The 14779-nt window shown below is 34.4% G+C and overlaps 1 protein-coding gene across 4 annotated transcripts in view; it reads right to left on the reverse strand.

The window, feature by feature from the left end:
• STK3 (serine/threonine kinase 3) overlaps positions 1-14779 on the reverse strand; it is a 362105-nt gene that overhangs the window by 142553 nt on the left and 204773 nt on the right. For all 4 annotated transcript variants that reach the window (XM_036995747.2, XM_036995746.2, XM_036995748.2 and 1 more), the window contains one exon: positions 11140-11277. In XM_036995747.2, coding sequence (XP_036851642.1) covers positions 11140-11277 — 138 coding nt within the window. The remainder of the gene's footprint in view (positions 1-11139; positions 11278-14779) is intronic.

The raw sequence follows: 14779 nt of genomic DNA on the forward strand, positions 1-14779 counted from the left end.
CTCGGCCTCCCTTTCTGCTGGTTATGACTGTGACTAAGTTCTCATCAGTAGAATGAAATCCAAGTGTAGTGTTCCACTTTCTGATCTGGGCTTTACAACATGGAGTGTGCTCTCTTCCATGATTTCTTCTCTTTCTGCTAAGTTGGAAAACAGACCAATACAGTGCCCCAAAGGATGGTGGAATTACAAGAAGGAAGGAACCCCAATTTTGGGGTTCTGAAAATTTTTGAGAAACACTGGTAGAAAGGTTACAAATACAATAACTGAAGATATGTTCTCTGCCCTTAAGAAACTTACTACCTAGAATAAAGAATAAAAGACAAATACCAAAAAATTACAATGTGACATACAAATTACACTCATAATGTTTGGCACAAACTATATGATTAAGCAATGTAGAAGAATAGGTGACAGAATCTCAGATGCCTCATACAGAAGAAACAGAACATGTTAAGGTCAGTAGAAGGAGGGACATAATAAAGATCAGAGAAGAAATAAATAAAATTGAGAAGAATAAAACAATAGCAAAAATCAATGAAACCAAGAGCTGGTTCTTTGAGAAACTAAACAAAACAGATAAGCCTCTAGCCAGACTTATTAAGAGGAAAAGAGTCAATACACATCAACAGAATCAGAAACGAGAAAGGAAAAATCATGACGGACCCCACAGAAATACAAAGAATAATTAGAGAGTACTATGAAAACCTATATGCTAACAAGCTGGGAAACCTAGGAGAAATGGACAACTTCCTAGAAAAATACAACCTTCCAAGACTGACCAAGGAAGAAACAGAAAATCTAAACAGACCAATTACGAGCAACGAAATTGAAGCGGTAATCAAAAAACTACCAAAAAACAAAACCCCCGGGCCAGATGGATTTACCTTGGAATTTTATCAGACATACAGAGAAGACATCATACCCATTCTCCTTAAAGTTTCCCAAAAATTGAAGAGGAGGGAATACTCCCAAACTCATTCTATGAAGCCAACATCACCCTAATACCAAAACCAGGCAAAGACCCCACCAAAAAACAAAACTACAGACCAATAACCCTGATGAACGTAGATGCAAAAATACTCAACAAAATATTAGCAAACCGAATTCAAAAATACATCAAAAGGATCATACACCATGACCAAGTGGGATTCATCCCAGGGATGCAAGGATGGTATAACATTTGAAAATCCATCAACATCATCCACCACATTAACAAAAAGAAAGACAAAAACCACATGATCATCTCCATAGATGCTGAAAAAGCATCTGACAAAATTCAACATCCATTCATGATAAAAACTCAACAAAATGGGTATAGAGGGCAAGTACTTCAACATAATAAGGGCCATATATGATAAACCCACAGCCAACATCATACTTAACAGCAAGAAGCTGAAAGCTGTTCCTCTGAGATCGGGAACAAGACAGGGATGCCCACTCTCCCCACTGTTATTCAACATAGTACTGGAGGTCCTAGCCACGGCAATTAAACAAAACAAAGAAATACAAGGAATCCAGATTGGTAAAGAAGTTAAACTGTCACTATTTGCAGATGACATGATATTGTCCATAAAAAACCCTAAAGACTCCACTCTGAAACTACTAGAGCTATTATCGGAATTCAGAAAGTTGCAGGATACAAAATTAACACACAGAAATCTGTGGCTTTCCTATGCACTAACAATAAACTAATAGAAAGAGAAATCAGGAAGACAATTCCATTCACAATAGCATCAAAAAGAATAAAATACCTAGGAATAAACCTAACCAAGGAAGTGAAAGACCTATACCCTGAAAACTATAAGACACTCTTAAGAGAAATTAAAGAGGTCACTAACAAATGGAAACTCATCCCATGCTCCTGGCTAGGGAGAATTAATATCATCAAAATGGCCATCCTGCCCAAAGCAATACATAGATTCAATGCAATTCCTATCAAACTACCAACAGCATTCTTCAACGAACTGGAACAAATAGTTCAAAAATTCATATGGAAACAACAAAGACCCCGAATAGCTAAAGCAATCCTGAGAAGGAAGAATAAAGTTGGGGGGGATCTCGCTCCCCAACTTCAAGCTCAACTACAAAGCCACAGTAATCAAGACGATTTGGTACTGGCACAAGAACAGAGCCACAGACCAGTGGAACAGACTAGAGACTCCAGACATAAACCCAAACATATATGGTCAACTAATATTTGATAAAGGGGCCATGGACATACAATGGGGAAATGACAGTTTCTTCAACAGATGGTGCTGGCAAAACTGGACAGCTACATGTAAGAGAATGAAACTGGATCACTGTCTAACCCCATACACAAAAGTAAATTCAAAATGGATCAAAGACTTGAATGTAAGTCATGAAACCATAAAACTCTTAGAAAAAAACATAGGCAAAAATCTCTTAGACATAAACATGAGTGACCTCTTCTTGAACGTATCTCTCTGGGCAAGGGAAACAAAAGCAAAAATGAACAAATGGGACTATATCAAGCTGAAAAGCTTCTGTACAGCAAAGGACACCACCAATAGCACAAAAAGGCATCCTACAGTATGGGAGAATATATTCATAAAAGACAGATCCGATAAAGGGTTGACATCCAAAATATACAAAGAGCTCTCACACCTCAACAAACAAAAAGCAAATAATCCAATTAAAAAATGGGCAGAGGAGCTGAACAGACAGTTCTCCAAGAAAGAAATTCAGATGGCCAACAGACACATGAAAAGATGCTCCACATCGCTAGTCATCAGAGAAATGCAAATTAAAACCACAATGAGATATCACCTCACACTACTAAGGATAGCCACCATCCAAAAGACAAACAACAACAGATGTTGGCAAGGTTATGGAGAAATGGGAACCTCCTACACTGCTGGTGGGAATGTAAATTAGTTCAACCATTGTGGAAAGCAGTATGGAGGTTCCTCAAAAAGCTCAAAATAGAAATACCATTTGACCCAGGAATTCCACTTCTAGGAATTTACCCTAAGAATGGAGCACTCCAGTTTGAAAAAGACAGATGCACCCCTATGTTTATCGCTGCACTATTTACAATAGCCAAGATATGGAAGCAACCTAAATGTCCATCAGTAGATGAATGGATAAAGAAGATGTGGTACATATACACAATGGAATATTATGCAGCCATAAGAAAAAAACAGATCCTACCATTTGCAACAACATGGATGGAGCTAGACAGTATTATGCTCAGTGAAATAAGCCAGGTGGAGAAAGACAAGTACCAAATGATTTCACTCATATGTGGAGTATAAGAACAAAAGAAAACAAGAAACAAAACAGCAGCAGAAGCACAGAACCCAAGAATGGACTAATGGTTACCAAAGGGAAAGGGACTGGGGAGGATGGGTGGGAAGGGAGGGATAAAGGAGGGAAAAAAGAAAGGGGGCGTTAGGATTAACATGTATAGTGTGGGGCAGGGCACGGGGAGGGCTGTGCAACACAGAGAAGACAAGTAGTGATTTTACAGCATCATACTATGTTGATGGACAGTGACTGTGAACGGTTATGTGGGGGTGACTTGGTGAAGGGGAGAGCCTAGTAAACATACTGTCCTTCATGTAATTGTAGATTAATGATACCAAAATAAAACTAATAAAAAAAAAGAAACAGAACATGTTAGATTGGAGGACAAGTATGAACAACAGACACAAACACAAAGGATGTATGTTAGAACACAGTAAGAAGATCTGTCTAGTTAAAACCAAAACACTATTTGGTGAAATAGTGTTCTTTGAGTTTAGATACAGGTAAAGTGGGACAACAAGGATACATACTTAGGATGAGATGCCTGAATTTTGTCTGAGAGCTACTTTAATTACATAAACAAGAGAATAATGTAAGGAAAAGACTGTCTTTGATAGCATAATCTTGCAGTAGAGTTCAGATATGAAGTAGATTAGGAAGCATCTGTAATAATACATAAGTGAATTATTAAGAACCTGGGTTAAAAAAAAATGCCACAACAAGTGAGAGGAATCAGTGAATCTGACAGAACTCTTAAGGAGTTAGTGACTATGTATTAACAGAAGTAGAAGACCAGCACTGCAAAAATTGGGAACCAGTAGAATAATATTGCTTTAAAAAGGCACAGAAATCTCAAATTGTATTATACTTTATCTTCTAAGGGAAAATGGTTAGCCAATCCACCAAGCCACAGTGTTACATATTTAAAAACTGCCGATGTCCATATATGGTTCAACCAGTCCACTGCAAACTTACTTTTGTGAAGTTCATTGTGAATTGACCACAGTATTAGGCTACCACTAATCTACATAATTTAAGGTTGTTAATTTCAAAATGTTGGTATGTCTTTCGTTTGTACTGTTTTCTCTATATAACTGCTACAAGCATGATTTTCACCAACAAAGAGGAACAGGCTAACAAAGTTAAAAGGGTATTTGAAGAACAAGGCCATATTATTTGAGTATTCTTGAGTCAGAAGGGAAGTTTTATCAGATACACTGGCAGATTTTTAAAGATTATTTTCAAAGGCTTTTTAGCAGCAGGTGGAAAAATTCAAAGTGCAAAGTAACATAAAGAAAAAACCAACAACCATAAAAATCAGAAAAACAAGTTGGCAAAAATAAAACATGACAATTATGATTAAAATGTTATTAGCATATACCAATGGAAATAAATGGGCTGAATTTCCACTTACTAAATAGTATATTAGTTAAGTACAAAAAGAGACCTAGTTCATAAGAAACATTCAACTACATGCTTTCTACATGACATATATAAAATAAATCCAAATATTTCAGTAAAAAGCATACTGAAAAGAATTTGGGTTGAAAGTTAAAGACAGGTAGTGACATATTAGTCAGACATGGAAAGATATCAAGAATAAAATGATTCAAAAAAGTAGATCTGAACATAGAAAAAAGTACATGGGGAAAGAGTCATTTAATGTTAATGTTAATAAGGGACATAATAAAAAAATATATAGTTATAAACTTGATATATTAGTATAGCATAATGATATGTAACAAAAATTATTGACATGAGTTGTTCTAAATAAGTAAGACATAGGAGATATTAATATTTCTTTTTCAGTCACTAAGAAACAAAGCAGGTAAAAAAAATGATCTGAATAACATAATCAGATTGAATTAACAGAAATATCAATACCTAGAAGTTATGTCTTTTTATTAAATGCCTAGAGAAGCATGTGGTACCAACATAAGAATGGAAAGAACAACAAAACAGTATTTAACACCCTTAGAAATAGAATCTAATAATATAATATACATAATGAGCTAGCAAATTCTGAATATAGCATCTCCAACCAGTGAGGAAAAAATAATTTAAAACTAGTGCTGAGAGAGTAGTCTGTATTGAAGAGTGTGTGTGTTTGTGTGTGGTGGGGGGTACATTAAACTAGATCTTTACCACAACACCACCAAAATAAATTCCAGATAGATTAAGAAGTTAACACTTAGTTTTAAATATGGAAATATAAAAGAACTACAGGATAATATAGAATATACATTTAATAAAATATATTCAATCCAATGCCATAAAAGAAAACAAAAAAAGATGATTTGAATATATACAACTTAAAACGATGACTGGAAAAAAACATGAACTAAAAAAAATTTATGTTGGACAAGAGGATGATTATTATATGAAGCATTTTTAAAAGGATATCAGTAAGAAAAAGATATGCACACCAAACTCTGAAACTTAATAAAGTCTCACTATTTTTAAATGCATCTAAACTAAAAGAGGGTGAGAATCCTTAAACTACTTGACCTAATGAAAAGACAGAATATACCCAAAATCAACCTATCACATTCTTGATTGTGTATTTTTAAAATATTTAAATATTTAATTTAAATAATTAACATTTAAATAAGTATGTATTATAAAAATTAAGGCTGCTTGAAAATTTATTTTTTTAAAGTCTATAATATTCTTAAATTTTATGTTCTAAATATCAATTTTTAAACTGACAGAGTCCAAATTAATAATTTATTCAAAAACATCTTCAGAGGAAACAATTTAAAGTAGACTGAAGAAGAGATGTCTACTTCTGACAGACTGAGTAGTCATACTTTTCCTTATATCTCTCCATTAAGGTATAACTAAAACCCTGGGCAAGCATAGGTAGGAAGACTCTGAAAGATGCAGAGAGGGTGGCAGACTGACTAGGGACTATGGAACTTGAAGAAGGACATAGCTGTGAATTCCATGGGTTTTTGATTTTTGGGTTTTTTAAAATCTCATTTATCCTATAGTGGGTACAGGAGAAGCCAGCAACTCAGAAACACCAACTAACACAAGCTAAAAAAGTCCCTATGAAAGCCTGCTCTATCATAGATCAGAAAAGGAGAGCTAGCAAGACAAAACTTTGAGACAATGACCATTGTACTCCAACCAAACACCATGCAGAAAACACTGGCCCCACACCTACCAGCAAAGGCTGAGTGGAGAACCTAGACTTTCACCCTCTGGAAGCTACCGAGGAGTGTCAGAGAAGACCAAGTATCAAGCTAGGGCATTCATCTCTGCCAGACAGTATGAGAAAATGTTCCCCCCCATCACCAGTGAGAAGTGTTGGTAGAGACCATATTGGAACCTGCACATATACCCCTACCAGGCAGTTATAAAGAAATCTCACTCTATCCATTCTAGAGAGAGGGCTGAGGAGGCCTAGTGGAAGAGTTGGAACTTTCGTCACCACCCAGCTATAATGAGCCTGTGGTGCCAGCAGACGCCACCAGGGGAGCTCTGAGCTCTCCCCCATTAGTAATAAGGAACCCTTCCTTCATCCTGTATGTCAAAGAAAACCAAGTGAGGGACCTGGGATTCTAGTGATACCTGGCAAAAATGTGATAGTGCCCCTTTCCCCCACCAAAGCAGTGTCAGAGGACACCCATGACAACAGGAAATTTAAATAAGATCCACAGTTTCAAAATAATACCCAAGACTGGAACAAAAATTAACACAACCTCAGGGACCTGTGGGACCTGTGGGATCCAACATTTATGTTAATGTAGTCCTAGAACAAGGTTAGGGCTGGAAATGTGTTTGAAAAAATAATGGCTAAAACTTTCCAAAATTGGTGAGACATAAACCTATAGATTCAAGAAGCTGAACAGGATAAATACAAAGAAGTCCATACCAAGACACATCATAATTATGAAAATTAAGACAAAGAAAAGTCTTGAGAAGAGCAAGGAGTTAAACAATTCAGATGACAGATTTCTCATAAGAAGCCATGGATGTCAGAAGAAAGTAGCACAACATTCTTCAAGTGCTGAATGAAAACTGTCAATCAAGAATTTTATAGCCAATGAAAATATCCTTTAAGAATGAAGAGGAAATTGAGACATTCTTAGATTAGGGAAAACTAAGACAATTTGTTGCCACAGACCTTCCCTGAAGGAATGGCTGAAGGGAAGGCCTCTAGACAGAAAGAAAGTAATAAAAGAAGGAATTCTGGAACATCAGGACAAAAAATAATGGAAAAAGCAAAAATATCATAAATATAATAGATTTCCCTTATTCCTTGAGTTTTCTCCATTATTTAAAGGTTAAAGCAAATATAATACTGCTATGGATTTCAATGTGAAAAGGAAGTATTTAAGAAAGACAATTATATTACATACAGGAGTGACAACAAGATAGATAGTTTCTACTCTTCACTTGGATTGGTAAAAAGAAGAATAAGTCACACTGAGAAGTGACTGATGATTATCATGGGAAAGGGTTTGGAGTGGGGGAGGGATAAAAGGGCACAAAAATGCTCAATCATAATGTAAGTTCATCAGACAGATGGTAGTACAGCATGGAGAATACAGCCAAGCTCTCTGTAACATCTTCCTTTGTTGACAGATAGTAACTGCACTAGTGGGGGTAAGGATTTAATAATATGGGCAACTGCTGAACCACTGTGTTGTATACTTGAAACCAATATGAGATTGTATATCAACAATACTTAAATTTAAAAAAAAATGTCACATGCCATGGGTATTCAAAGAGTAAACCATGACAACACATATTTCAGCCAACTCCAGGGGTCAGTTCAAATAATGGCAGATCTCAGTAAACCTAACCTCATCACAGGAGGCCAACTTGAGCTGATTTTCAGGTTCTAGGTTCCTCACCAGCAGGTTTAAGAATCATCTTTAGGTCAGGAACTCTAACACTACTAGGTTGATCTTGAAACCTGTCCTTTAGTATCTTTAGAATTTCCATTTCCTTATCTATTAAAAACTGCTAAGAGTTCAACTAAAAAATTTCAAAGGATCGTTTCAGTCTATGATTCTTTTAAACTTACACTTTAGACACAAATGTGTTATAGAAAATAAATTACCACAAAAAAAATTCAGTATGAACTTCTCTTTAAAAACTGTTTCTTTCATAGTGTTTAAAAATCAATATGACATAATCTGTACATGTAGCTTATAAATATGTGTCCAACTAAAACTTAGTAAAAAGATGACCACTGAGAGTTAAAAAATAATTTAACTCATAATATAAAAGACCTGTGTAAATCTCCTTTTAGAGACAGACTGGCTTCTAGGCATCCAGCAAAATAAGACTCCAATGTTTCTAATGTGACACTAATGAAACTAAAGATAATTATCCTATCTAGAAAATATTTTAAATCAGAACTTTGTTATGTTAAATAAACACATATTAAATTCAATACACATGTATTAAATACTGGATACCAGGAGTGCAAAAGCAGTCACCTCCAAAAGGCATAACCCTGTCCCTGAATTACAAAGTAGGACAAAGACATAGAAACAAGCTGTTTAAGTCTGATATGGTAAATGATACCCACAGGGTACTTATGGGAACACAGAGAAATGACAACTAGCCTAAATAAAGCTGAAGGAAAGGCTTCCTGGAGGAGTACCTAATTTTAGTTAGAAACAATTAGACAATGAGTAAGAAGGAGCCTGCTGGTGAAGGGAGTTTTTAAACTACGGAAGGGTGTGGGTAACAGCATGAGAAAAGGTACAGATGATTGAAAAAATATGGTCTGCATAAGAAACTACAAATCTATTATTTCAGTATTTATAAAGGAAAACAGGGAGGTGGCAAGGGGTCAGTTTTAAGAGGCCAAAGACACCATATTATAACAGAGAGCCCTGAATGATTAACAATAGTACAATAGAAAAAATAAAAATCAAGAAAGCAAAAAGTTGGCCATAAACACTATACAAAACCAGTTACATTGTTTACCCTTATTATAAAGAAGGGTGTTTGGGCCAACCCAACTAAAAGCTGGAAGGTAACAGAGCTTGTTAATGTAGCTTTCTCTGGTCAACTTCCTAGGCAGACAAGGGTGGAGAAAGGGTGAAGAGTGGGGCTAAGAAGCAAATGGAATAAACCTAGAACAATCACTTTCACTGTGTGATCTTCAGTAAGTCATTCACTTTCTGGGCTTCAAGTCTTATATGCAGAAAATTCGGGAATTATGCTAGAATATTCCTTAAATGCTTTCCCATCCTAAAACAACAGAATTTCTTTTCTCAAGGAAGATTACAAAAGATTATGGAAGAAAGACTAGAAAAAAATACTGGTTAAATGATCCAAAAGTCAGTTATCAGACCTATTTGGATTTACTTTTGCCATATTTTGTGCTATTTGTCGCACCTTTTGTTCCCAACTCCTGTCTTGCCTTCTTTAGGGTTGAATCTTTTAGATACTCAATATGACAACAGTACTAATAGGTCCTTGATTTATGTGTTCAAAATTCATTTGAAATGCTGATAATATTTCAAATTAGATTTTTCAACTAATGAATTTTTGAAAGGTAATATTTACACATAACACAAAACTCAAAGGGCTCAAAAGAGCATTCAGAAAAATGTAAGTCTCTATCTTACTCCTGGTTTTCTCATCCATATAGTTACCTTTTCTGGAAGCTAGTTTCTTACATATTTTTCCAGAGCTACTCCACTACAAGCATACAAGCATTGACTATATATATATATATATATATATATTTAGAGAGTGAGAGAGAGAGAGAGCATATACATAAATACATGTACATATAGATAGATGTACATATACACACATATGTGTATATAAGTGTGTATACTGTTACCTTAGATTGCTTCCAATTTGTTGATGGATATTTATGTTGTTTCCAATCTTCTGCCATTACAATCAGAACATTACAATGTTCTGAATATTTTTACACATATGTTGTTTCATACATGGTTTTCTGTAGAGTAAATTTCTAGAAGTATAATTGCTGGGTCAAAGATTGTATGGTATTTTATTTTAGATAGCTACTGTTAAATTGCCTTCTGTGGAGACTGAGTATGAAATTTTCTTAACATAATCACTATATTTAGGAAACATTATGGTTTTTATACCCTCAACAAATCTCTTTTTAAAAATAGATTTGGAAAAATCACTTTTTATAAGAATCATGTTTTGAATCTTTTCACTTAACAAAAGGTATTATTTTCCAAATATCATGTTTTGTTAATGTGAGACATATTTATTATTAGCTTAGCAGTCTGAGCCTATTGTTGGAAAAATAAAGAATCACAAATATTCATTGAAAGTATTAAATTATTTCTACTTGTATTAAATGTCAAGGCAGATAAAACCCCTTTTGACACTATGGATACAAAAAGTCTTGTAGCAGATATTTGCAGCAAAAATACTGAAACTCTTCGTTTAGATAATCTTGTAATCAGCATATACAACATAGGATCTTTTCAGGGAATTTAGGGATCCTATATTTACAAATCTTACAACAGAGCAGGAAGTCAAAGACAAAATGATGGATCAAGGAATCACAGCAGGGAAAAGAACATGGGCAAAAGCAACAATTGAGACAAGAATTAATTTCTGAAATGAGAGCTCTTTGGAAGGTTTGTTTCAAAGTGACTTCAGGAAAAAAGAGTTGACAACAACAAAATACAAAGAAAGAGGAAAAGAAAAGACTGAATTTGAAAAACAAAAGAAAAAAATGAGACAAAGAGAACACATAAGAATGAGTGTGTGTGTGTCTTTATCAATCCCTATTTCTTAGGAGGTTTACTTCTTTAGAAATCAGTTAATGAAGCTCAGAGCAATTCTGATCAATGTTAGAAAGCTGAAAGGATAAAGAAAATACCCTTCCCTAGAGGGGTAAGTACTGACCTGTAAAAGCTGTGTTGCAGTAGCTCTCTGCTCAGGATTCTTCACTAGGCACTTTTTAACAAAATCGGTGAAATCATCAGACCAAAGTTCTGGCTTCCTGAATGTTGGTGGTGGATTTGTGGGAATCATAAAAATAGCCTAGTAAAAATGAAATATCCAAAGACACAGTAAGAATCACAACAGCACACCAAATAAACAAATCTCTTTATCTAACTTTTTATCAGACTCAAAATCTGAAAAACAAATTTAAGCTGTTCTAGAATTTCCAGTAAGACTGCAATTCAGGAAGCAAGTCCATCTGCAACTAATGTAATCATTTCCCATTAAATTTCCTCTATTTGAATTGTAGCTTATTGAGCACATCATTCTTTATTTTATCTATTATTTTTGATCAGTCTCCAAAGAAGACTGCATTTCTAACCCTTCAAATGAAGGACATCCTCCAGTTAAACATATCTACCCCCAAATTTTGCTATTACATGCCAGATTTACTTCCCATTTCAGTTTTATATAAGTCCTGCTGCTCAAAGTGACTAGCAGCAGTCTGACTCCAGCCCAGAATACTTAAGTATAAATAGAATTAGTGCTGTATTTGAAATAATACTTAATAGAACCAAGACTTTTATTTCTTTTTCTAAACATATGTTAGAATCCCAAATAAAAGGTTTTAAAGATAATAAATCACTGTAATTTATTGCTAATGGTTTTAGTATTAATGACAGTACTAGTAATAATACATTCAGATAGTTCAAAATTCTTAAGAAATTCACTGTTTGTAATGAATGAACTCCTCTCCTGGGCATCTAGAATAGTTTCTGATAGATACTGTTACTAAAACATCGTTTCTTTGAAAAGGTATAAAAACAATAACAAAATTAAAACAAATTTATCAAGCACTCAATAAATAGTAGTGGTTATCGTTTTCATTTCTGCATTAAGTTAATATAGATGACGAGGCAAACACAGTAAGTGACAAATATTTTACAAAGTAAAATGAATTCAACCATCTTGTAACTGTAGTTTAACAGGTAAATTTATATAATTATGCAATCAAAACTACAGATGAGATGAGGTAAAAATGGCTTTTTCAACAATCTTAATATATGCCTATGTAGCACACAAACATGGGCCTCTCAAAGATGTATTCAGTGATGAAGCATTCAAAACACTCCCGGGATTCTAGATTGCAGAATTCTCTGACTTTCCAAAAAAGAGGTGTCTGTCTCTGTTCTACTCTCAATTTTTTCACCTGGGTTTTGGTGGTCCTCTCTCTTCATGTACAAACATATTTCATGTACATGATCTTAATGTCTCTTTTCCTTAGTACATAAAAAAAATAGAGATGGCAATACTACAAACTCCAATAACACTTAGAAACCAAGTTTTTTACCACTGAAAGAAACTCATCATAGTTATGTTTAAAACTTCCGTTCATATATAGAGAAAACACCAAAACTGCAGACAAAGTAATAAAGATAATATAGTCTTGGGGATATCAATTTTAATGCACTCATTTGATAAAACTGTTTCACTCTCCACTGGATTTTTATTAACTATTCAAAATCTTAAAATTATAGAATGTCCATAGTAAAGATAAATGACATATCATTTAGCTGAATCTTCTCACTTAACAGAAAAAAAACCAAAAGCCCAGAGAGGCTAAGTCACTTAAAAATAAATTTTCAGACCAACAAAAAGGACTTTATTTAGAATATTAGTATTCTATTACTTCTACTATGTTTCAAGAAATAAGAAGGTGATGTACAAAGCAAAGAGGGTTCCTAAATCTAAACAAGAAGCTGTTAAGAGGATAGAGAAATGTTCATTCTTTTTTCAACATATGTCTTCCCAGGTTCTCCTCTTATTTCTAAGTGGGGAAGAAAACACAAGCAAGTTTTAAGTCTCTAAGACAAGATAGTAACAGGGAAGATCTCAAAATTTACAACAACCACAACTGTGACAGCCAATAAAGTTGAAGTTCATTCAATGAAATACGAATGAGGGGAAGACCATTCAGTAGAGAAAGTAAGTCTTTTCAACAAATGGTGCTGGGAAGACTGAATATGCATATGCTATAAAATGAATTTGGACTCTTACATTATACCATATACAAAAATTAATTCAAAATGGGTCAATGACCCAACAGTAGGAGCTAAAACCATAAAACTTAAAACATAGGGGGAAAGCTTCATGACATGAATTTGGCAATGATTTCTTTCAAATGACACCATAAATCCAGACGACAAAAGAAAAAATTAGATAAACTGGACTTTATCAAAATTTAAAATTTTGTGCATCAAAGGAAACTAACAACAGAGTAAAAAGACACCCATAATGGGAGAAAATATTTGCAAGTTATATGTCTGGTAAGCAGCTAATATCTAGGATATATGAAGAACTCCTACAACTCAACAACAACAAAAGAAACCGATTTTTAAAATGGTTTTAAATAGATATTTTTCCAAAGAAGATATTACATATGAAAAGATACTTGACATCACTACTCATTAGGGAAAAGCAAATCAAAACCACTGAGATTTCACACACATCCATTAGCATGACTATTATTTTAAAAAAAGAAAGACAGGAGATAAGTGGTGACAAGGATGTGGAGCAACTTCATCATACATTGATCATAGACATGTAAAATGGTACAGCTGCTGGAAAAGAGTATGGTGATTCCTTAAAAATTTAAACATAGAATGACCATACAATCCCTCAATTCCTCTTCTGGGTATATTTCTAAAAGTAGTGAAAGCAGGAAATAGAACAAATATTTGCACATACATGTTCATAGCAGTATTATTTACAATAGCTAGAAGGCAGAAGTATAACCCAAGTGTCCATTGACAGATGAATGTATAAACAAAACATGGTATATATGTTGTAATATACATACAATTGAGTATTATTTAACCTGAAAAAGGGGCAAATTTTGATACATGCTGTAACATAAACCTTGAAGACATTATGCTGAGTGAGATAAGCCAGTCACAAAAGGACAAACATTGCTTAATTCCTCTAAGAGGTTCCTCGAATAGTCAAATTAATGGAGACAAAAAGGTTGAATAGTAGCTGCCCAGTTGTAGGCAGCAGGGAATTGGGGGAGCTGGCGCAGTGAGTTTGCGTTAATGGGCACAGGTTTCAGTCAGGGCAAATGAACAAGTTCTGGAGATGGATGTGGTTATTGTTGTGTAACAACATGAGTGTACTTCATTTCACAGAACTGTGTACTTAAAATGGTTAATTTTTTGCTGTGTACATTTTACCACAATAAAAAATATGAATGAGGGAAAATATAAATAATCAAACTAAAAAATATTTGCTAGTGCCTGCTACAAACACTGCAATAGTGTTAAGCATTATCTGGAGCTCAAAGATGAAGCAGGAAATACAGTCCCTGCCCTTAAGAAACTTCTAACCTACCCTGGTAGTGAAAGAACAAACAGTAAAAGGTTTAAAGAATAGTACAATAATAAAAGAAGTGATAAAAGGCATAAAGAAGAGAGGTCATTCCCCTTAGAAAAAAACAGTGTAAGGAAAAGCGAGAGAGTGGAATGAGGCTGCTAGAAGGAGTGGAGAACATGCTGACTACCCTTTAAGGGATAGGAAATGATAAGATTAGAAGGGGAATGGAGGA

This window comes from Manis javanica, chromosome 2 (genome assembly GCF_040802235.1).
Source record: "Manis javanica isolate MJ-LG chromosome 2, MJ_LKY, whole genome shotgun sequence".
In the NCBI taxonomy this organism is placed as follows: Eukaryota; Metazoa; Chordata; class Mammalia; order Pholidota; family Manidae; genus Manis; species Manis javanica.